We start from the raw sequence: 24,828 nt of genomic DNA on the forward strand, positions 1-24,828 counted from the left end.
ATTCACTTTATGATTAGTGCTGTTAAATACAGTTAGAGTAATCTGCTACTATCACCACCATCCATTTCCAAATCTTTACAATCAACCTAAAGAGAAATTCTGTACAAATTAAGCATCAACTCTCCATTTTCTAACCCCAGTCTATCCCCCTGGTAACTTAAATTCTAGATTCTAACTCTATGAGTTTGCTTATTATAATTAGGTCCTATCAGTGGGATCACACAATAATTTGTCCTTTTGTGTGTGGCTTATTTCACTCAGCATAACGCTGTCAAAGTTTACCCATGTTATCACATGCATCAGGACTTCATTCCTTCTATTGCTGAATAATATACCATTATATGTATATACCACATTTTGTTTATCCATTCATCAGTTGATGGGCCCTTGGGTTGCTTCCATCTTTTGGCAATTGTGAATAATGCCCCTATGAACATTGGTGTGCCAATATCTGAGTCCCTGCTTTCAATTTCAACCTAGTAGCAGGATTGTCAGGTCATATGGTAATTCTATAGTTAGTTTCCTGTGGAACTGCCAAACTGTCTTCCACAGTGGCTGTACCATTTTATATTCCTACCAGCAATGAATGAGTGTTTCCCCTCTTTATGTTGTTTTTTTTAAAGATTTATTTATTTTTATTTATTTCTCTCCCCTCCTTCTCCACCCCAGTTGTCTGTTCTCTGTGTCTATTTGCTGCGTCTTCTTTGTCCGCTTCTGTTGTTGTCAGTGGCACGGGAATCTGTGTTTCTTTTTGTTGCGTCATCTTGTGTCAGCTCTCTGAGTGTGCGGCGCCATTCTTGGGCAGGCTGCACTTTCTTTCGTGCTGGGCAGCTCTCCTTATGGGGTGCACTCCTTGCGTGTTTGTCTCTTCTACACGTGGGACACCCCTGCATGGCACTGCATGGCACTCCTTCCACGTATCAGCACTGCGCATGGGCCAACTCCACACGGGTCAAGGAGGTTTGAACCATGGACTTCCCACGTGGTAGACGGATGCCCTAACCACTGGGCCAAGTCTGCCGCCTCTTTATGTTGTTTTTGTCCCACTTTACTACCATATATTATGCATGTCCATTCTCAGGAAATAAGCCTTTTTTCTTGTTCAATTGTATTCTGACTCCTATAGGAATTAAAGAGTAGAGTTGTATATTGAGGATACAGTACTATTGGATTTTGCATTTATCCTTTAATTATTGTGGCAGTTTGAGATTATTTTATGGATCCCACAAAGAGAAAGATTTTGTTGTAAACTAATCCATTTCTGTGGGTGTGAGACCCACCTGAATGGATTATGTCAGTGGGTGTGATTCATGTTGTGCTTCCACCCTCTTACTAGGTCTGATATAAAGGGAGACACAGAGACAGACAGAGGAAAAATGGAGCTCACATATCTGATTCTGCAATGTGAAAGAGAGAATTGCTTAAGCATGATGCCCCCAAGAGGCTGGGCCCATGGAGCAGCTTAAGAGGAGACCAGCCCTGCTATATGTCAGATAGCTTGTAGGAACTTGGGAAGAGAGCTGAACAGCCGAGAATGAGACAAGAGACCCAGAAAGAGACAAGCCCTATTCCTGTTTGCTCAAAGCCAAGCTCTAAGAGAAGGTAGATTCTGGAGGGGAAAGCAGAGACCTCCACTGGTGGCCATCTTGCTTCAACATATGACAACAATGCCAGGATCAACAGTAGCTGACTTTGGTGAGAAAGCACCTCTTCTGGTGCCTTGAATCGGAATTTCCATGGCCTTGAAACTGTGAACAAATAAACATCCTTTATAAAAGCCAACACCTTTCTGATACTTTGCATTGGCAGCCCTTTGGCAAACTAAAACAGTTACCCTTACCAATAATCTTTATTTCTTCACACTATTTCAATCCACTCCTTTTTTCCCCCTTTCAACCTGCAGAACTCCCTTTAGTAATTCTTGTAGGGTAGGTCTTTTGTTGATAAACTCTCTCAGGTTCTGTTTATCTGTGAATATTTAAAATTCTCCCTTATTTTTGAAGGACAATTTTGTCAAATATTTGGCTAGCAGTTTCTCTTTCAGTACCTCCTTAAATATTTCATACCACTGCTTTCTTGCCTCCATGGTTTCTGATAAGAAATCAGCACTTAGTCTTATTGAGAATATCTTGTATGTGATGAATCACTTTTCTCTTGCTGTTTTCAGAATTCTCTAACTTTGGCATTTGTCATTCTGATTAGTATGTGTCTCAGAGTATATTAGGATTTATTCTGTTTGTACTTCTTGGACACGTATATTTATGTCTTTCATTAGAGATGGGAAAGTTTTGGTTTATTTCCTCAAATATTCTTTGTGCCCAGTTTCCCATCTCCTCTCCTTCTGGGGACCCATGACATGTATGTTTGTGCACTTTGTGCTGGTACTCAAATCCCTGAGACATTCAATTTTTTTCTATTCTTTTCTCTAGCTGTTCTTTTGACTGTATGATTTTGATTGTCCTGTCTTCTAGTTTGCTGATCCTTTCTTTTGTCCATTCAAATCTGCTTGTCTTCTAGTTTGCTGATCCTTTCTTTTGTCTGTTCAAATCTGCTATCGTATGTCTCTATTATTGTGCCTTTCATCCCCATAATTTCTGTTATGTTTCTTTTCATTCCTTCAAATTATTCTTTATGCTCACCTATTGTCTTAAAATCTTTTATCTCTTTATACTTAATTTCCTTCATCTACTTGAATTGATTTAGGAGATTTGTTTGAACTTCTTTGATTAGATGCTCCAAATTCTGTGTCTCCTCTGAAGTTTCAATTTATTCCCTTGAATGAACCATATCATCCTGTTTCTTAGTATGGCTTGTAATTTTTTGATGATGTCTAGGCATCTAATTATCTTGATGAGTTAACTCTGAAGGTCAGTTTCTCCCTCTTTACTAGGGTTTTATTGTTGACTGGCTTTGTGTTAAGGCTCTACTTTGATGCTTGGCCCAACTTATTCTAGATCTTTGGAATAGCCGTTGTTTAATTTATCAGATTTTCTTAGCACTTCTTCCTCTGATTCTTGCCCTGAATGTGTGGTATAATTTTTCAGCTTGTACTTTTTCTGTAATTGTTTCCTTTCCTCTGTTCCTTTTTTAGGAATCTTGATGTTTATTTTGTGCAGAATTTTATCCCCACCTCCTATGATTTAAATTCTCCCTTTCACTCAGTGTCCTGTTTTCCTTATGATTTTCAGTTCTTGACCCTTAAGTTTTCTTCCTCCCCCCCTTTTCCCTCCATCTTTCCAGACTCTATTTCTTTCCTCATTAGAGTTTCCCACCCTGGAGAGCCAGGTGGGATCAATCCAGAAAGGTGTATCACTCCAGAAAGTCTGTTTTGCGTTTATGTAGTCCAGCCAACAAAAACTGGTCTGAATTTAAAAAAACAAAAAAGATAACAGGGAGGTGAGGATGGTCAACCACCACACCAGGGAACTGAGAGAGTTTAACAGATGCAGGACAATATATATTTGTCATAACCCACTGAATGGACTGGGGGAGAGTGTAAAGTACAACATAAACTATAATCCATGCAGTGTAGCAGTGCTCCAAAATATATTCATCAAATGCAATGAATGTGCTACACTGATGAAGGGTTGTTGATGTGGGAGGAGTGGGGGTGGTGTGGGGAGTGGGGTATATGGGAACCTCTTCTATTTTTTTAATGTAACACTTTGTGTGATTTGTGTATCTTTTTAAAAAAGACAATACAAATAAATAAATGAAAAAAAAACAATAAGGAAGATATCTCAGGGAAAAAAACAAAAAACAAAAGAACCTGGACTGAGTGAGTTCACCACTTGCCAGTCACAGTTCTACCACAGTCTCTCTCTTTTTTCCCCTGGGGGGCCCCTTTGTATGCAGCACTCCTCAGCAGTTTATGTTATACCCTGGATCTCCATAGACTTGGGTCCCTAGATATGCGTGGAGTTCCACTCACTGTTGTGTCCCAGGTGGAAGGTGGGGGTGATCTAGGCCACTGCCTCTGAGCAACTCCCAAGTTGCACAGGACCAAGCGAGAGGGAGGGAAGTGAACCAGTGGTCTGGGACTGAAGTTTCTTACCTGATATTTTTCTTTTTTTTGATTCAGCATTTGTGGAGTCTTTCTCCAGTCTCTACTGTCTCCCAGAGTTTTAAGCAAGTGGGACTTGTAATTTTATTTGCTGAATCTCTGGGGAGGTTTTTTCAGGAGTTGTTTTATGTCACCATTTTGATGACATCCTCAACATATTAATCCCAAAGTATTTCTTGAATGTGCCCTCTCTTCTCTGTCCCCACTGTCATCACCTTTGTTTACACTACTATTATCTCTCACTTAGAATTAATCCATCAGCGTTTAAAAATTGATCTTCCTACATCTACTCTCATTCCTCCAAGTACCCCTCTGCTCCAAGCTTCACAAGGCAGCCAGAGGGATCTTTAAAATAGGCAAATCTGAACATGTCATGGCCCTGCTTGAAATATTTCAGGGGGTTCCTGATACTCAAAACCTCTAACATGATTCACCAGGCCATTGCTCTCCATTTTGGGCTCATCTTATTCCCCCAATCCCCCATCTCCCCACTCTTGACTTTAGCTATACTTGTCTCCTTTCCATTCAGAGATTCCACGTCTTTCTTGTCCCTGGGCCTTTGCACATATTGTCTTCTGCACATGCCTTCTGTGCAGTGTAAAGCAAGTCTTACCTCAGCAGGTTCATCTTCAGGTATCTCCTCAAGTATTCCATCTAAATGATCTAGAAGTTCATATTTTTCATACTCTTTTTCTAGGTTTTTCTTGGCCTGATTCAGGAAGGTTCCATACTTTTCATTTTCTGTGGGAGTTAAAGGAGAAGATAATCACGATGGTAAAAAAATATGAATTATGACTCAGAGAGAAGGGAAACACATTTTTTGATACTTCACCTGCCATGTTTTCTCTGCTTTAAAGCGTGAGGTAATTTGAGTGAATTGAATTTGTATCAGAGACCTGAGTTTAATAAGATTATGCTTTAGTGAGCTATTAGCAGGTTCTCAAGAATTTGATGGCAGAAACATATTAACTCATAGGGTAAGCAACTTGATTCCCTTTCTTGGGACTTCCCTGGTTTTAGCACTGAAAGTCTTGAGTCTTGGGAACCTCCTCAGAGCTGGGTAGACTGAGAGGATGGTCATCCTATATGTTAGTTCTAGTGTTTATTAAAATGGGACAAATTTTTTAGCTAAAACTAAATAAGCCACAAATCCCAGAATCAGGGAGGGTAGGCAATTAGAGGAGAGATTTTGGACACCCAAACTCACCACTAAACCAGGGCAAAGTCAAATGTTTCCAGGGGCAAGATGGGTAAAGTAATTTAAGTGTCTATTTTATAAAACAATAGGAAGTACTGGACTGTGGTGAACTGAAGCCCAGAAGACCCAACTAATGGTATTTAAATTATTTTTAAAGCAGTGTACTGGCCAAACAGAACTGTCTACTGCTTTGATAAGGCTAGCTGGGTGCCCAGTTCACAACCATGTGGCAAAACCTTTCCTTCTTAACAATGAGGAGTTGGGGTAACCTGGCTGCAACTCTAGACTTTAGAATGTAAATTGGTTTTAGCCTTACTAATATTTATATTCAGATTTTCAGGAAGAAGACAGTTACAATGACCATAAACAGATGAGTTAGTGATACTGGGGAGTGGGGTAGGAGGAAAGGCTGAGGTGCGAAGATTTAAACTGAAGCTCTTCAGAGGAACTGGATTTCAAGGAGCTTGAAGAGAGATTCATAAAGAAGACTGAGGAGTTTCTCTTGACTCTTTGTCTTCTGTCCAATGTGAAGAAGAAAGAGCCAGAGAGATTCTATGGCTAAAAGAGCTGCTCAGCTGAGTTTTGGGATCTGCCATGACAGAAATTTCATTCTGGCACTTTGGGAAGGCCCTGGGGCCAAACAGGACCAGAAAAGCTTTGATTAGGCATGAGGGCAGACAACTCAGACCAGTCTAAATTAGCTTCCAAAATGTGTAATGCCAAAATATTCAGAATCTGCAGTTGCCTTTCTGGGAAGTTTATATTTTGAGACTTCTTCTCCTTGCAGGAAAAAACTCATTGCCTTCTCACTAGCTATCTGTGAATCATGCCATTTGGAAAGGAGGACTTAGGGAGGGATTGTAGCTGGAAGGATCATACCTAAGAGGAAAAGTCCTATGGAAATGGAATTTCCTGATCCTGAGGTTCTAATTTGGGACGGCCGTGGACCATATCTTGTCTCACTAATCTCAGGTTACCAATTCAAATTCACCTTCTGACCTTTTCGGTGATTGAGGAATAACCACAGAAGGGGACTAGAGAGGAATGCCATGCAAATAAAGTGAGTAGCCATCAACCTGATCAAATAAGCAAAGCTAAAGTATATCTTTGTCCTCCAGTGGGGACATAGCACAAACGGATTAGCGGTACCTCTGAGGTTCCTGGGGAGATCCAAACAGATCCGGGGAAAGATTCCCTCTCCACTCAGAGTTATATTTTCTGGGTCCAAGTGGGCAATTTGTATCTGGAAACTCCTCTGAAAGACTTCGGGTATTCCAGGTAAGTAGCAAACCTTCAACACCTGTTCTTTAAGTGACCCAATAAAACCCTATGCAGTAGAAAGAGCAGATAGAACTTTAAAATTTATGAATGGACGCCTCTTTCTGGCAGTTTGATGGACTAGATAATCCCAAGGGCCTAATATGCTGGTTATTCTCTGCTCACACCCCTCCCTCAGGCTCCATTTCTATTAGGCTTATATGAAAATGACAAAGCAACCAATAGAAAAATGAGCAATAGATATGAACTGGCATTTCATAAGAGGAAACAAACACAAATAGCAAATGAATACAGTGAAAGATGCTCATCCTCATTAATAATCAGGGAAATGCAAACTAGGATTGTAATGAAAAATTTTTTATATCACAAGGTTGGCAGTATTTATCAAATAGTGAGAATATGCAGTAAAGGAAAGTCTTCTATATATCTGGTGGGAATGCCAAGGGGAATTACCACTGTGCAAAAACACTGTAGCATCATCTTTTAGAATTGAACATACACATAGCCGATAACCCAGCAACTTTACTTCCAGGAATATTCCCTGGGAATAATCTTCCACCTCTGTACAACAATATTCAAAGCAGGATTGATTCTAAAAGCAAAATTTCAGGGAAAAAAACCCAAATGTGTTTTGACAGGAAAATGGAAAATTACTTTTAATATATTTATAAAATGGAAAATTATTTAGCAGTGAAAATAAATGAGCAATAGGTAAATGCAACAGTATGGATGAGCCGTAGAAACATAATATTGGGTGAAAAAACCCAAATGGCACAAGATTACATTTAGTGTGATGTCTTTTCTATAAAGCTCAAGATAAATCAAAATTCCATAGAATAAAACCTCCATGAGGGCAAGTATATTGTTTTGTTTACTATCCTGTTCCCAGTATTAGTAAAATGCCTAGTCATAGTAGATGCTTAGTAAATTTGATAAATTAATAAACTAAAAATGATTTAAGGGTATATACATATATGATAAAACTGTATTTTATAAAGTAAGGAAATGATAAACACAAAATTCAGACTTGTGGTTATACTGTTTAGGTGGTGGGAAGCAGGGGCATGGGTTGAAATGAAGTCCATGGGTTGATACAAAGATATTAGTAAATTCCAGCTTTAGAGATGGGAGAGAGCTTCATGGGTATTCATTTTATTCTTCTACTTTATACATTCAGCACATTTTACATAAATTTATTTTGTATGAATTAAATATTACACAATAAAATATAATGTCTAGACCAATAACCAGAAAATAAAAGGTGGGAGAATCTCATGGTTATAAATTATCAAAAAAGGTGAATAGGGCTGAGATATGGACTGGGGAAAAATAATAGCAGTATAAATTCAATTTATTTACAAGTGTTTTAAAGTTCATTTTCAAAGGGCGTTTTATAATTCTTGATCATTTTTTTTATGTCATTAATAATGCTTTTCTTTGGAAGAAAAAATAGAGAATGAAGTAAGAAAAAAGTTAATAAAAATCACCAATGATTACTATTAGCATAAATAATAATAAATCAGTGTATATCTATCCAGATTTTATTTAAAAACACCCATAACATACACATGCACACACATATATATACAATAAGCTGAAGGTCCTCCCACCCCAGTGAGTTTATGAACTTATCTAAAGCCCCAAATCCCCCACCTGTGATAGCAAAAGGTTGTCATGATTCCTTTTGCAAAACAGTTAATGGGGTACGTACAAGGACATTTATAGACTTAAATGTACATACTAGAAAAGAAGAAAGAGCAAAAACTAACGTGCTAAAGGTTCAATTTGTTAAATTAGTTAAGACAACAAAACAAAACAAAAATAAACTTGAAGAAAGAAGTAAAGAATGATAAGACATTAATGAAATAGAGAACAGAAACAAAAGAGATTCATAAAACCAAAGACTAATGAAATATACAAAACTCTGGCAAGATTGATCCAGAAGATAAGGAGAGAAGGCATTACACAAAAGTAAAAACAAAAAGAAAAATGGTTCATTTTACAGCAAAATGTTTGATAAATCACTTAAGATGATTATGAGAAAACTTTATGCCAATATAGTAAAATATTTAGGTGAAATTAACTATTTTATAGAAAAATATGAATAATCAAAACAAAAAAATATCCTGGATCATCTATATACCAAGTAGAAATTGAATAAGATGTGAAAAGATTGCCTTAAAAAAAAAGGAGTATATGACATTAGAAGCAAGGCCTACCAACCCTTCAAAGGACAGATAATCACTTTATTTTACAAACTGTTCTAGAGAATAGAAAGGGAAGTTCCCAATTCTTCTTCTGAAACCTAAAGTGGACAAGGATAACATGAAGAATGATATTTATGGACTGATCATCACTTAGTAACAAACATACTGAAAGACCAGATAAAGTATTAGCTAACTGAATCCAGCAATATATTTTTAAATAATGCAGAGGGTAGCATACACAGTGCCACAGTGCTCTTTACCTTTTTTCTTTACTTAACAACAAATCTTGGTATTAACTCTATATTTGTATATTTAGAGCTGCCTCATCCTTTTTAATTGCTGCATATTATTCCATTGTATAGCTGTAATACATTTTTAAAAAACTAGACATTTATTAATTGTTTCTAGTCTTTTGGTATTACAAATTATATAGTAAAGATAATTAGATACAGATTTTTGGCAAAAGTGGGGACATGTATTGCTCCCCATAAAGTAGTATCAATTTCATACTAGTAGCAGCAATGTAAGTTTAAATGCTTTTTAAAAACTCTAAAGAAAAAAAGGGTAAGAAAAACAAAGCAATTATAGGAGAAACATAGAACAGAAAATACATTAAGGAAACTTTAAAAATGGAAAAAATCAAATACAGTGAAAGAAATAATACCATCATATTAATTGAACTAATTATCTGAATGTGTTAAATTTGCCTATTAAAACCTAGGTCTTCAGGTAAGGTAAAAAAATAAAATCCAACTATATATGTATTTCATGATGGATAAAGCTAAGAGAAAGTGAAATAGAATATGGGCATGTAAGGCAAGATAAAACAGGAACCACAATATTAATACCAAAGCAGAATTCAACACAAGCAGCACTAAAAGGGAACAAGACTCATGGGGCATTGTCACAGTAGGTGGAGATTCATAAAATAATAAAAAAATATTGAATTCCCATCTTGGGGAACTCTGCCATATTCTCTAATGGAACAGCAACAATACCCAAGTGCAGGGGCAATGATTAGGGAAGAAGGATGGTCCATTAACGGGCCCTTGATATTGATGAATAAGCTTATGAGCCTTTGCTCTTGAAATTGCAACCTAGCCTAGAGTTGTTGGGTGCCGAAGAGTTACCTCCTGAGAGCCTCTGTGTTGCTCAAATGTGGCCTCTCTCTAAGCCAAACTCAGCATATAAATGCATTACCTTCCCTCCAGCATGGGACTTGACTCCCAGGGATAAGCTTCCCTGGCACCAAGGGATTACTAACAAGCACCAACTAGCAATACAACTGGAAAAAGACCTTGAATAAAAGGAAGTTAAATGTGTACTCAGGCAAATATATATTTGCAAATGAGTTTATATGGCTAAGAGACTTAAAAGACAGTCAGGAGGTCATCTCAGAGGTAACACTTATGCATGTCTCAGTAGGATCTCATAGACTGCCAAAGTAGATCCTATCCCAAATAGTGGGGCTCCTGAGGGTTCCTGAAACACCCAGGTCCTACAGTCATGGGAGATAGCTCTGGAGTTTGGTGCCTTGCCAGTGGGCCCTACTTTGGAGTTTGGGCTCCTGAGTGTTACAGAGTTGGACTCAGTTGTGACTTCTCTGCACGTGCTTCTTCTCTCCCTTCTACCTGAACCGATAGATGGTACTGGAGTTGGTGGGTGTACATTCAAGAGACTTGAATCTTTGGGCTGTCCATATGCCACTTGGGCCCTGAGCCTCAGTGGAGTTGCAACACCTACTCTCCAGTTCATTGGACTCACCCAGGACAACTAACAAGAAGGTGAGGATGGACAACCACCATACCAAGGAACCAAGGGTGTCTACAGCTGCAAGCAAGAGAGTCCCATCCATCAGCCATATGGGATCGAGGTCCCTCTCAATTAGAAATGGAGTGGGCATCACCATACCAGAATCCTCAGACTGAGGAATAAAATATGGACTAGAGTGGACTCACTGGTATTCTACTAGAAGACTTACTGTGATTGTAGCAATGGAAGAAATTATATCATTGATGTGGAGACAGTGGCCACTGGAGGTGCTGAAGGCAGGGAGAGGGAAAAAGAGGTCTAAAATGGGACATTTTCAGGACTTGGAGTTGTCCTGAATGACATTGCAATGACAGATACAGGTCATTATATATCCTGCCATAACCTACAGAATAAATTTAAGAGAATGTAAACTACAATGTAAACTATAATCCATGCTTAGTGGCAATGCTCCAAATGTGTTCATCAATTGCAATGAATGTACCACACTAATGAAAGTTGTTGTTAATGTGGGGAAGGGTGGGAGGTGTGGGGAATGGGGCATATGGGAATCCCTTATATTTTTTGGTGTAACATTTTGCGTAACTGAAGTATCTTAAAAAAATAAAATAGTAATTTTAAAAAAAGGGAACAAGACAATTTTACAAGACAACAAGATTAACTCAGCATTGAGTTTAAATAACAAAAACAACAACCTTAGTCATTTGGAAATTAAAAACAAAAATCACGTTTCTAAATAATTCTTACAAATAAAACTATAATTTTATATAACTTCAAAAATAATGACAATTAAAATAGTAGATAACAAAGTATACAAAATATGCAAAGTTGACTTCCACTTTATAAAGTTTTGTTTTCTTAAAAATTACGGGATGAGGTTAAATGTATACTCAGGCAAATATATAGTGTTTTATTTTTTTCGTTATTAATCAAGAAAATGAAAGTAGGTATTCAATTTAGGGAGCCAGAGAAACAAAACACCAGTGTAAATATCAAACAATAGCTGAGACAAATTGGAAAAAGAACAAAAAAGGGGGCTGACCTAACAGGTGTTAAGGTGTATTTAATGCCATAGCAATTAGAATAGAATGGTGTTAATGAGGGGATAGGCAAATAGTTCAATGAAACAGAATAGAGGGATTAGCAAGAGACCCAAATATATGTGATAATTTAAGTTTAAATTAAAGAATAGACTCTATTATCCAAATCATTATCTTTGGATGATAAAATTATGAATAATTAAAGTTTTAAAAAATTAATTTATTGAAATATATCACCCACACACAAACATACATAAACAGTAAGTGTATAGTAATAGTTGTGAACTTACAACACAAACATATATAACATTATACAGGACTCTCATAACTCCTTACATTGTTTGTTCAACCTTTTTAACTAATGATTAAAGAGCATTGTCAAAATATTACTACTAACCAAAGTATTTTTCCCCAACCCTCCCTATTATTATTATCTCTATGTCATTTATATATGAGCATACATAAACAATTAGGTGTAAGTACAAGTTGTGAAGCAAACATGCATAACATCATACAGGGGTCCCATACATCAACCCTCCACCAACACCTTGCATTGTTCTGAGATATTTGTTACAAATTACGAAAGAATAATGTCAAAATCTTACTACTAATTATAGTCCTTATCTTACATTTGGTGTGTTTTCCCCCCAACACACCTCATTATTATTTTTAAAATATATTTTTTATGACAGAAGTTGTAAACTTATAAAACAATCATTCACATATGCAGCAACACCCCTCTTATCAACATACCACACTATGGTGGAACATTTGTTACAGATAAGATAATATCATCTGATTGTTACCATGTCCATAGTATACGTCTGGCTCACATTTTCCCTACTGCCCCATTATCAACACAGTACATCTTTGGCATAGATGCAAGAATATTACATTACTACTGCTAAACACAGTCCCTAGGTCATTCCAGTTGTATTTTTCCCACGCGTTCCCAACACCCTGCAGTAGTGATACACATTTTCTCTAGCTCACAAAGGACACTCTTGCATCTGTACCATCAACCACAATTCTCATCCACCTCTTGGTTTACTGTGCTATTCAGTTCCTATATTATTCTCTAGCATTCTGTCAATTGGCTTTTATATCCCTAGACTACCATTTTTAGCCATATCCCTATTTATATACTAGCTGTTACTCATTATATGTTACCGTCCATTCTATACATTTCCACACTTTTACAGTAAAGCTAATTAAAACTTCTTCATACATTAAACATCAGTAGTTCATCTCAGTCCTTCTCTTTTCTCCATTAAGAATCCACCACCTACCACCAGGTCTTGAGGAAATTTTCCCACAATTTCTTCCAGAAGTTTTATGGTTCTTGCTTTTATTTTTAGGTTTTTGATCCATTTTGAGTTAATTTTTAGATAAGGTGTGAGATAGACTTCCTCTTTCCTTCTTTTGGCTATAGATATCCAGTTCTTTCAGCACCATTTTGCTGAATGGACTGTTCTGCCTGAACTGTATGGGTTTGACAGGCTAGTCAAAAATCACTTGACCATACTGTGAGGGTCTGTTTCTGAGTCATCAGTTTGGTTCCATTGGTCTATGTATCTGTCTTTATGCCAGTACCATGCTGTTTTTACCACTATAGCTTTGTAGTATGATTTAAAGCCTAGAGATGAGGGTTCACTTTTCCTTTTATGATATTTCTGGCTATTCAGGACCCTTTACCTTCCAAATAAATTTGCTAATTGTATTTTCAATTTTTTAAAAATGCTTGTGGAATTTTTATCAGGGTTGCATTGAATCTGTATATCAATTTGAGTAGACTTGACATCTTAATGATATTTAGTCTTCCAATCCATGAAATGGAATGTTCTTCCAGTTATTTAGGACTCTTTTGATTTCTTTTAACATTGGGTTGCGGTTTTCTGAATACAAGTGCTTTATATCATTGGTTAAATTTATTCCTGACTACTTGAGTTTTATCTGTCATATTTTATTTTCACCACTCTTTTGACACTTTTAGTTACATTTATTGATATAATCTTCATTTCCAGACTCTCTTCCAGGCTTCTCTCTCCTGTCTTTCCTTTTCAGGTTCTAAAATACACCCTTTAATATTTCCTAAAAATCTGGTCTCTTGCTTAGAAATTCTCTCAGTTTCTGTTTATCTGTGAATATTCTAATCTTGCCCTCATTTTTGAAAGACAGTCTTGTTGGATATAGAATTCTTGGCTGGAAGTTTTTCTCTCATAGTATCTTAAATATATCAGACCACTATCATCTTGCCTCCATGGTTTCTGGTGAGAAATCAGCACTTAATCTTATTGGGTATCACTTATATGTTATGCATTGCTTTTCTCTTGCTGTTCTCAGAATTCTCTCTTTGACTTTGGCATTTGACAGTCTGATTAGTACGTGTCTTGGAGTTGGTCTGCATGGATTTTTTCAGATGGGAGTATGTTGTGCTTCTTGGACATGGATATCTATGTCCTTCAAAGGGTTGGAAAATTTTCTAACATTATTTCTTTAAATATTGCTTCTGCCCCTTTTCCCTTTTCTTCTTCTGGGACACCCATGACATGGATGTTTGCACATCTCTGGCTGTTTTTTAGTTCCCTGAGACATTGTTCAGTTTTTCTATTCTTTTCTTCATCTGTTGTTTTGTATGTTCACTTTCAGAGGCCATTTTTTCAGACTCACTCATCCTTTCTTCTGCCTCCTCAAATCTGCTATTATATGATTCCAATGGTTTTAAAATTTCATTTATTGCGTCTTTCATTTCCAAAAGATCTGCTATTTTTCTATGTAGACTTTCAAATTCTTCTTTGTGCTCATCCAGTATCTTTTTTTTTCTTCTTCTTTATTTTCTTTTAAATGTTACATTAAAAAATATGAGGTCCCCATATACACCCCACCCCATCCACCCCACCCCTCCCACATCAACAACATCTTCCATCGTTGTGGCACATCCACTGCACCTGGTGAATACGTTCTGGAGCACCGCTGCACCACATGGACAGTGGGCCACATGTAGTCCACACTCTCCCCCAGTCCATGACAGGACACACAACATCCAGCATCTATCCCTGCAGCACCACCTAGGACAACTCCAAATCCTGCAAATGCCCCCACACCATATCTCTTCTTCCATCTCCCTACCATCAGCAGCCACTGTGGCCAGGGTTCAGTGTCTTCTTAATATCCTTAATCTCTTCAGCCATTTGACTGAATTTATTAAGGAGATATATTTAAACATCTATGATGAGTTGTCTCAACTCCTTTATGTCATCTGGAGGCTTATCTTGTTCCTTTAACTGGCCATAACTTCCTGTTTCTTGGTGTGGATTGTAATTTTTTATTGGTGTCTTGGCATCTGGCTTACTAGAGTATTTATTCTGGGTGCAGTTTTTCTCTTTAGTTTAGGGCTTCCTGCCCTTTCTCCCTTGTTGGTTGTGCAGTAGGAGCCAAGGATGTAATTGGTGCTATAAGCTAGTGGAGGCTCAAGCTGCCCTCATTGCCCCAGGGACGGATGAAGCTTCTCCCAACTTTCTCCTTTCCCAGAGGTAGGGACAGAGTCACAGTTGTGTGGAATAATCCAAGTCATGCAGGCCTAGACTGTAGTTGCCCAAAGAGACTGATGAAACTTAATGCCCCTTTCTCCCCTGCCTGGGGCATGAACAGAGCTGCAGGTATGGGCAGCAATCTATGCAGTGCAGGTCCAAGATGACCGCAGTTGCCAGCCTCCCCCCAGCCAGAGGTTGGACTAAAGCCTAGGCTAGGGCTACAGGCTGATCTGGGTGAAAGAAACCGGTTCCTACTGTCACTGTGATATTTGGTCAGGCCGCCTTCCCCTCAGGCTGGGGGTGGAGTCAAAATGGCAGCCACCAACCTTTTTCTGACTTGGACAAATTCACACCCCAGCTGTTTCTAGGGTTATTCCTTAACCATCTGAGCATACCAATCAGTAGCTGAAATTGGCAGCCAACTATCTTCTCCTCCCTTGTTTTTGGTAAATGGAGCTTCCAATTCCAGTCACAGAACAGCTCCTGGGGCGGCTTGCGCCACCAGAGTAGGACAATCACCAGCCTCCGTGGTTTGGCTGGCAATTTCCTGGAGAGCCTGGCGCAGGTCCCTGCAGCTTCCTCCCTGTCGAAGGTGGCACTGGGTCTTAGGCTAGACCTGCAATGTGACTTGGATGGGAAAAAGCTGGTCTCCATCAGCACTGGGATTTTCAGTCCACGCCGCTTCCCCTTGTACCAGGTGCGGAGTTAAGGTGGTGGCTCCTGGCTTCTTTCTGACTTGGACAGGCTCAAACTTTAGCTGCTCTCAGGATTATACTGCAGCCCACTGAATTTACTCATCAGCAACTGAAGTTGGTGCCCAACCATCTCTTCCTCCCCTGTTTTTGGGAAGGGGAGCTTTCAATTCCAGCCGAAGAACAGCTCCCAAGGCGGTTCATACCTCCAGGGGAGGATGGGCACTGGTCTCCGGGGCGTGGAACATTCTACTTATGAGTCTTCTCTACAGATGGGCAGTCTCCTCCTTCCATTCCTTCAAGGATATGCAGGATGCTCTTCTGGTCTCCTGGAGCCCCCAAACAGGTGCTTCAGCCAGCTCCAGATAGCTCTGGGTGTTTACTAACTGCCCTGTAGCAGGAGCTGACTCTACGAGCTCCTTACTCCACTGCCATCTTCAATAATTACAGTTTTATTCCTTATTTTTTATATTTTCTGATTTTTCTACAATGACAATGTGCCATTTTCTTAATGAGAAAAATTCAACAAATATTCCTTAAAACAGAGTAACATAATACAAATATTTGCTTCTAAAACAAGTTTGACTTACTGCAGTCTAGTGGTGTCTTCACACCTGCTAGAGAAAAACAGCTTTTACTTGGTATAGCCAGGGGAGAGGAAGACCACAGCTTCAAGGAATTATAGGGGAAATTGTGAGGATGTAAGTGGAAATGAACTATTCTTATAGTCATGAAAAAAAAATCCACTAGAATTTAAGCTCTTCAAGTGCATGAGTTTGTGTCTATCTTGTTCACTGCTCTATCCCTGGTCCCTGGAACAATGCCTGGCTAATACAGGCGCTCAATAAATATTCATTGACTGAATGAGTCAAGTGGCCTGGATTTATTTATTTTTCTTGCTGTAGTTTTAATAGTAATAATAAAAAGTCATCCATCATCCTGGCAGTGAATATTTACCATTATCGCATACATCTCTGGGGTGTTGCTTGGAGGTTTGAACTTGGGCCTTTCCCACCATTAACACATGTGGCCATCAAGGCAGGGCCTGCTACTTACTGAGAGAGGCAGGATTTGTGGCACTCCTGGAAGAAGGCTGTCTGGTGAAGACTGGTGGTCTGACAGAAGAATCTTGAATTCAAAGCCAACTTTCCCAGTGTTCTTCAGTGTGATTTCACGTTCCGTGACATGGTCAAACGGCTTGAGAGGAGAAGAGAAGAAGGAGAGTGCTTGCCCTATCATCTACCCTTTGGGATCCTGCTACCATTCTGAACAAAGTGTATAGACAAACCTGCCTCACAGACAAGGATTTTATTTTTGTGTGTGACATAGACACTGGACAAACCATGTTTTTATCACAAGAAGGTGCCTGTTAGGGTGGAAGAAGCACTAGACTTTGGAAATCTGGCCCTTTTCTGGGTTCTTCTAATCACTATTTTATTCAGATATGATGACAGTAAGAAGGCATATGAACTGCACCACAAGGAACTTATGTTACAAGATCAATCTTAAAGTAAGCTTTCCACATTAAGAAGCTTTGTTCTCAGGATTCCATCCTGTAAGGAAAACATATATGATAAGTACAGAATGTTACAGAATGAATTTTGCCATTGGGGGAACCATGGTGGTAATAGGCCACCATGCCCGTTTCCCTGGGAATTTTGCTAACGTAATTCAGCAGCTGAGTTCAGCAATCCCAAAAACCGCAAGAACCAAAGGAGTTCTTAGGACAAGCCACAGGAAGGACTGGTTGCTTCAGTGAATATACTCTGAGCTGGTTCAATACCAATTGCTCAGAAGACCCTGGAAATAGGGGAGGAAAGAGAATTCTATTTGGTAAACAAAATGTAGACAGCCTCAATACATGTTGGGTGAATCAGATTTTGGTTTCCAATCTTTAACCTATAAATACACGTACATACACAATTCAGTAATTATATGTGCAGTACTATATAATGGGGGTCTGATCCCCACCAAGATGTGGTAGGGGGAGGCAGACTTGGCCCAGTGGTTAGGGCGTCCGTCTACCACATGGGAGGTCTGCGGTTCAAACCCCGGGTCTCCTTGACCCATGTGGAGCTGGCCCATGCGCAGTGCTGATGTGCGCAAGGAGTGCCGTGCCACGCAGGGGTGGCCCCCGCGTAGGGGAGCCCCACGCGCAAGGAGTGCGCCCCATGAGGAGAGCCACCCAGTACGAAAGAAAGTTCAGCCTGCCCAGGAATGGTGCTGCACACACGGAAAGCTGACACAACAAGATGATGCAACAAAAAGAAACACAGATTCCTGTGCCGCTGACAGCAACAGAAGCGGACAAAGAAGAACACACAAAAATGGACACAGAGAGCATACAACTGGGGCAGGGGAGGTGGGGGGGAAGAGGAGAGAAATTAAAAAAAAAAAGAAATAGATAAAAAAAAAAGATGTGGTAGGAAATATGGTTTCTGCCTATAAGAACACAAAATCTAGCTGGGAAGAAAAGAGGTAGGGACTTGCAGTTAACTGACAGGGTTGGGGAATTGTGAGAAATGAAGTTTACTGTGCAAGGAGCATCAGTTACTAGATGGGCTTAGGATACCCTCACTCAGTCCATGAAGCCTGGCTCTGATCCGCTGGGTTACAAAGAAGGACACTGATGATGACTGCAGACCTACTCTGATGCAGGTACAGTAGTGACCAGGTACTTTATCCAAGTAGCTACAACCCCCTGGTGAAATAGGCATTGCTAGCCTCTTCCCATTTTATAGGTGAGGGGTACTGAGGCTTGGAGAGGTGAGGTGATTTGCCCGAAGCAAAGAATGCATTGTAATCCCCCACTACTCAAAGTATGGTTCACGGACCAGCAGCAACAGTATCCCCTGGGAGCTGTCAGAAATGCTACTGAACCAGAATCTGCACTTGACAAGATTACTAGGTGCTTTGTAGATACATTACAGTTTGGTAAGAATTGCCATAATTTAGGAATGGCTTGATTAGACCCAGTAGAGATGATGGGAAGGAAAAGCTGACTCAGGCGGATCGGCAAACCCTGGAAACTGTAAAGATGGGGAGGTGAAGGAGAGATTGCAGTGGAAAATACCTTGGAGATTGTAAACCCCAGGGACTGACAGGTGGTAGTGCTATTGAAAGAAGTGAAGGGGTTGGAATGGGCTTCTGGATTGAAAGGGAAAATGAAAATTATAGTGCCTAACATGTTGAGTTTCAGGTGTCAGTGAGAAAAACAAGTGAAAATGTCTGATAGACAATCGGCAGGGGAGGATGATCAGGGTTAGTTTGGCAGGTAAGGGAATCAAGCACACGGGTGACGGTGAGACCATGAGGATCTGTGAATTCTTGGGGGTTCCAGGGGAGATGTGAGGACAAGCACCGTGGCCATGTTGAAGGCAAGATCAGAAAAGGTTTCCCCGGTGGTTTGCAATACCTGTAATCCGTAGTTAATTTCTTTGGTGTCAAAGGAATAGTTGACCAGAGAGGCTTCTCCCCTGAGCATTATTTCATAGGTGGGCCCTCCTTCCACTTCACACAGAGCTTTTGCCTGTGCAACGATGTTACAGTGTCCATAGAAGGTGAAAGATATCTGGTGGCTACTGTGTGGCCGCAGCACTCCGTAGAGGGGCAAAATGTCAAATACCTGCAGGGAAAGTCACACGAGATGACAGCAGCTGTCCAGGTGAAGGCTGTCCAGGTGAAGGGTAAATTGAAGTTAAGTCAATTTTCAGATTATTTCCTGCCTTTTAACTTGATTGACTCCATGAAAGGCAACTAGTCCAATACCCTGAAATATGTGCATTTATTACCTGCTTAGGTTGATGGGGATAGTGGCAGTGGTACTTGGTGAGACTTAAATTCCTAGCCTGGGTCAGGAGCTCAGTAAGGAAAGTTAGCATCAGATGACTTCCTGACCTATGGGGTTACTTACTTCTTCTATCCCAAGGGAAAGCATTTCATCCTGTTCAAAGATCCACAGGGACTCGTGGAACTCAACCTGGCTCTGGCTGTGGTGTATTCTCTCTGTTTCAGCAGAGTTCATTTTTAATCCCTAGAAATTAGAGGTGTGAGAAAAAGCTAGCAAACATTCATAATGGGCCAATGGCTCCTCCCCAGCAGTCGCAGAAAAATGGTGTATATTGTATTTGATTAAAAAATTAAGTACATTTCCCCCCTAGTGAGATAATTGGACAAATACCCAAACATATATGTACAAGAATGTTTACTGCAGTATTATTTAGTGTAGCAAAAAAGTTATTGCATGAAATAACCTATTCCCAGGGGATCACTTTAAACAACCTGTGTGCGGTGCCTCTGTCCAGGGAGGTTGATGCAATGTATATTTATGAACCGAGAATGATATTCACAATGTATTATTGAGCTAAAAGCAGTTCCCTTTCATATAAAATGATATACACCTATATATCTGAAAATGTGAGCATGCATAAATTCATTCAGAGATTAGCATAGGCAAAAAGATGCTGGGAGGTTATTTTGCTAAAACTTCAGCAGCATTTTTTCTCTGAGTGGTAGGATTTTTGCTTTCTTTTTTCTGTGTTCTTGAGTTTTCTAGGACAAACATCTTTGAAAATAGAAAAAGGAAAAGAATTAAGATTTAAAAGCCACATACTCTTTCTAAAAATTTTCTAAATACAGAAAGCTCCAAAATGAGCAATAAAAATCAGTCATTAGGGAAGCGGACTTGGCCCGTGGTTAGGGCATCCGTCTACCACATGGGAAGTCCGCGGTTCAAACCCTGGGCCTCCTTGACTCGTGTGGAGCTGGCCCATGTGCAGTGCTGATGCGTGCAATGAGTGCCGTGCCAGGCAGGGGTGTCCCCTGCGTAGGGGAGTCCCACGCACAAGGAGTGCACCCCATAAGGAGAACCACCCAGCGCAAAAGAAAGTGCAGCCTGCCTAAGAATGGCACCACCCACACGGAGAGCTGACACAACAAGATGACCCAACAAAAAAAGAAACACAGATTCCTGTGCCGCTGACAACAAAAGAAGCGGACAAAGAAGATGACGCAGCAAATGGACACAGAGAACAGATAACTGGGGTGGGGGGGAGGAGGGTTGGGGAATGGGGAGAGAAATAATAAATAAATAAATCTTAAAAAAAATCAGTCATTAGGTTACACTATGTTTGTGTATGTGTGTATAATGTGTGTATACATGTATATATATATATCTTGATTTTTCAGTTGACATGATAATGTGTCTTCCCACGTGACTGAATGTTCTTCATAAGCATCATTTAAAATAATTTAAAAATACATTTAAAAAAAACATGTACATGATACAAATTTAATATATTCACAAGGATATCTGGTTTGAAAAATAGGACCCCTATCTCTATTCCCCCAACATCCAGTGCTCCTCCCCTTGGGTAATGACTCTCCAGTTTCTTATGTTGCATTTATTTATTCTCTTCATTCAACAAAATATTTATTGAGAACTTACTCTGAACCTGACATAGTTCTAGGTTCTAAGGATATAATAGTGAACAAAATGGAGAAAAAAATCTCTGCCTTTATGAAGCTTACCCTCCAAAGATATTCTATGCATATGCCAATCTATTTAAGTACATATTGGAGAGAAATAACACAGTGGTTAAAAACAAGGCTCTGGGGCCAGACTACCTGTATTTCAGGCACATTGTGTGGCATATACGTATCCTTTCATTAGTAGAATGGAGAAAGATAAGAGCACCTACCTCATAGAATTGTTGGTAGAATTAAAGAGTCAAGGTAAAAAAGAATGCCTTTAATCATGCAAAGTGGGTAATAAGTACTCAATAAGTGCTTGTTGTTGTTTAAATATTTGGATACTATTTTTCTTTACAAAAATGGTAGGATTCAATGCACTCTGTTTTTTTGCACCCTGGCATTTTTTCTTATTTTTTACTTTTAATATATTGGAGATCTCTCCAAATCAGTGTAGAGAGAACTTTCTCATTCCTTTTAAGGATTCTGTAATATTGCATTGTGTGGCTATATAAATTTAGTTTATTCAATCAGTCTCCTATTGCTAGGATTAAGTCAGTTCCAATACTCTTGCTGCTATTAACAAAGCTGCAGTGCACAAGAATATTTCCATGTTTTTATGCAAATATAAATGTGTACCTGGAGAATAATTTTCTGGAAGAGGACTTGTGTATTTAAAATTTTGATACACATTACCAAATTGCATGTCATAGAGGTTATACCAATTCATACTTTTACCTTCAAAGCAAATGAGGATACCTGGTAATCCCCACTCTGTGTCACTTCTGAGACACACACTATTTTGAAAAATTGTATAATATCTCATACAATTTTTCCTCATGGACATGTGATCATTTCTTTTTCTTTTTCTTTTTCTTTTTTTTGCCATTTCTAAAGTGTTATAACATTTTTGTACATAAATCTTTGTATCTATGATGGTTTTCTTAGGCCATGATACTGGGAGGAAAATTCAAGGGTATGAATTTTTACATGCTCTTGTTCTCCCCTTTATGTTTACTATGGAATTATCGAGGAAATGATTTCTCCTTCAGTAGCCATTCTGTAGGGGGTGGGAAGAACACATGATCAGCAAGGTTTAGAGAAACTGACTTTTCTGCTATAGAAAAAATACGGTTACTGAGGTGTCCTAGTCTCCCACGTGTTGGCTCTGTGGGTGTTTGGTTGGGGAGTGACCTGGATAAAGTTATGCAGCTTCGTCCCAGCCAAGCCCCAGCATAGCACATGCTACTCTGTCTCTGGCTCGGCCTTTGTTTCATGGGAAGGACTCTTGAATTGCCAACCCACCCCAGGGAAAGAAAAACGTACTTCTGGGATGATCGTGGCTGGCTGTGTCTTTCTGATGACTCTTTCTTCATGAGCAACATCTTCATTCTCAAGGATAGTTCTAAAGAGTTCAATGAAATGTGGGGAATCATTCATCTGGCAGCCATCACAACCCAGATTCTGCTGGGTAACAATCTGGTCTTCTTCCTACCCCCAAAGAATTAGTGGGTCTTCTTCCTACCCCCAAAGAATTAGAATCAAGGGACACTTTCCTAAAAAGGTCAGCTGGTCAGTGATCTATACCCTCTGTCCTAGACATGCAGTCTAGGACACTAAACTGGTCAATTCTCCCTATGGTCCAACCCTTCTTCCTGTACCATCAAGCCAATGTCCAACCTATAAAAAGTTCTAGGAAGCTTGAGCAAGTCTTCAGACAATTTGGATGGGTCCTAGATGTTTAATGTTGAGTTTCATGATTTATTGGAGCATTTTAACATGAGGATATAATGCTGAGCAAATTGTTGCAGCCTTTTCTGATTGCTACTCTTGACCCTGGATGCAGATCTTGGACAGATGAAGAGAGTAAGGTGGCAGGAAGGGCTTATGCCCCCAGGGCTCAGGAGGCTATGACAGACAGACTTCCATACCCATGGCCCAGATGTCTAGAATAACGTCTCCCATTTTGAAGCACTCATTAAACTACTGTTCAAAGAGTGGTTGAATGAATGAAGGATGAGTACTGAAAACAAAATTCAATGTAGAGAAAAGAGCACACTATTTTAAAAATCCATGCTGGCTTTACATTTGCACTTACTTAACAAAATCATTTATATCTATCTCCGGGGAATTCATTACAGCTGAGATTGCCGGCGAGCTGGTAGACACTGAGTTTGCTGGGATGGACTCCATCTGTGACAGGGGGGCACTGTAGGACTTCCTTGGCTGTGCAACAAACCTGCAAAGGCACGCGGGACACAGGCATACATCAGCTTTTGCAGTGGGGCTCGCAGTTTCCAAGGCCAAGCTCTATATCCTAGACGAGGCAGGTCTAGAAGGTACTACCTTGTACCCTCCCTTAGATTTACCTTCCCTTTCTCATTCTTCCAATCTTAGCTGGGGTTTCAATTCTCCTGGCAAGTTTCCTGGGCAGCTCTCCTAGTCTAGGTCTGTATCTGTCCCCCACACTTATTTTCCCCATCACTGCAGGCTGCGTGCTCACTGAGGATTCACATCTAACACAGTGTCTAATAGCATGCCTGGTATGGAGGAAGCCCTCGTGCATGCTTATGAATAAATGAGTTACCAAGGATCCTCCTTCTGGATAACTGGTGAATAGGGCCAGGACCAGGGTGAGGCAAGCGAGGCACTCAGGGTTCTATAAGTGCAGGCTCAGTCTTTGCATGACCTTGCCTCCTAAAACGTTCTGCCCTTTGTGCCTCATTTGCCTTACCCTAGTCTTGGCTTTGCCAGTGAGCTACCCATCACTCAAGTCTTCTGAGCACAAGGACCCAAAGGGGAAACTTGTGACTGCACCAGCTGGTGCTGAAGCCCATCTGTCCACGCTTTACTGATTATAAAGGCCTTTGGACATCATCACTCCAGGCAAACACTCCTTTGCTTTATATCACCATAGGTTAGATTTGCCTATGGTTTCATATAAATAGAGCCATCAATATACATTCTTTCATGTCTGACTTCTTTTGCTCACTGTAATGTTTTTGAGATTCATCCATGTTGCCGTGTGTAGCAGTAGTTTGGCTTTTTTTTTTTTTTTTCAGTAATAGAGGGCAGTATTCTATAGTACAGATGACCACAGTGTGTTTTTCCATCCTCCAGTTGATGGACATCATCAGGCCTATTTCCAGCTTTTGAATACTATGAATAAATTGTTACGAACATTTATGTAAAAGTCTTTTAGGCACATACATTTTCATTTCTTTTGGGTAAATTTCTAGGAAGGGAATTGCTGGGTTGTATGGTGGTACATGTTTAGCATGATAAGAAACTGCCAAAAAATTTCCCAAAGTGGTTGTACCGTTTTACAGTTCCCCTATGGTGTATGAGAGTTCTGGTTGGTCCACATTCTCATCTCTACTTGATATTCAGTCTTTTTAAGTTTATCTATTCAAGCAAATGTGTAGTGATATCACACTGTGGTATTTATTAATAGGCTTATTTTTAAGGAAAGTGTTACATCATTATTAAAAATGAAAAAACTAGTATTATCCAATATGTTTAGAAAAATCAATACAATGGAAAAATAAAACAATGTTATTATTTTCTCATCTGGTGAA

The 24,828-nt window shown here is 39.5% G+C and overlaps 1 protein-coding gene across 3 annotated transcripts in view; it reads right to left on the bottom strand.

Moving 5' to 3' along the window:
- The window catches only part of HYDIN (HYDIN axonemal central pair apparatus protein), a 516,844-nt gene that overhangs the window by 164,009 nt on the left and 328,007 nt on the right, over window positions 1-24,828 (bottom strand). For 2 of the 3 annotated variants that reach the window (XM_058279757.2, XM_071209090.1), the window contains 7 exons: window positions 23,349-23,489; window positions 22,577-22,655; window positions 19,695-19,814; window positions 19,197-19,406; window positions 16,838-16,978; window positions 6,411-6,588; window positions 4,677-4,804 (listed from right to left, as the gene is read on the bottom strand). In XM_058279757.2, the coding sequence (XP_058135740.1) occupies window positions 4,677-4,804; window positions 6,411-6,588; window positions 16,838-16,978; window positions 19,197-19,406; window positions 19,695-19,814; window positions 22,577-22,655; window positions 23,349-23,489 (997 nt within the window). The remainder of the gene's footprint in view (window positions 1-4,676; window positions 4,805-6,410; window positions 6,589-16,837; window positions 16,979-19,196; window positions 19,407-19,694; window positions 19,815-22,576; window positions 22,656-23,348; window positions 23,490-24,828) is intronic. The other variant, XM_071209089.1, reaches the window with a different exon arrangement.

The sequence above is a fragment of the Dasypus novemcinctus genome, chromosome 18, assembly GCF_030445035.2.
Source record: "Dasypus novemcinctus isolate mDasNov1 chromosome 18, mDasNov1.1.hap2, whole genome shotgun sequence".
Classification (NCBI taxonomy): Eukaryota; Metazoa; Chordata; class Mammalia; order Cingulata; family Dasypodidae; genus Dasypus; species Dasypus novemcinctus.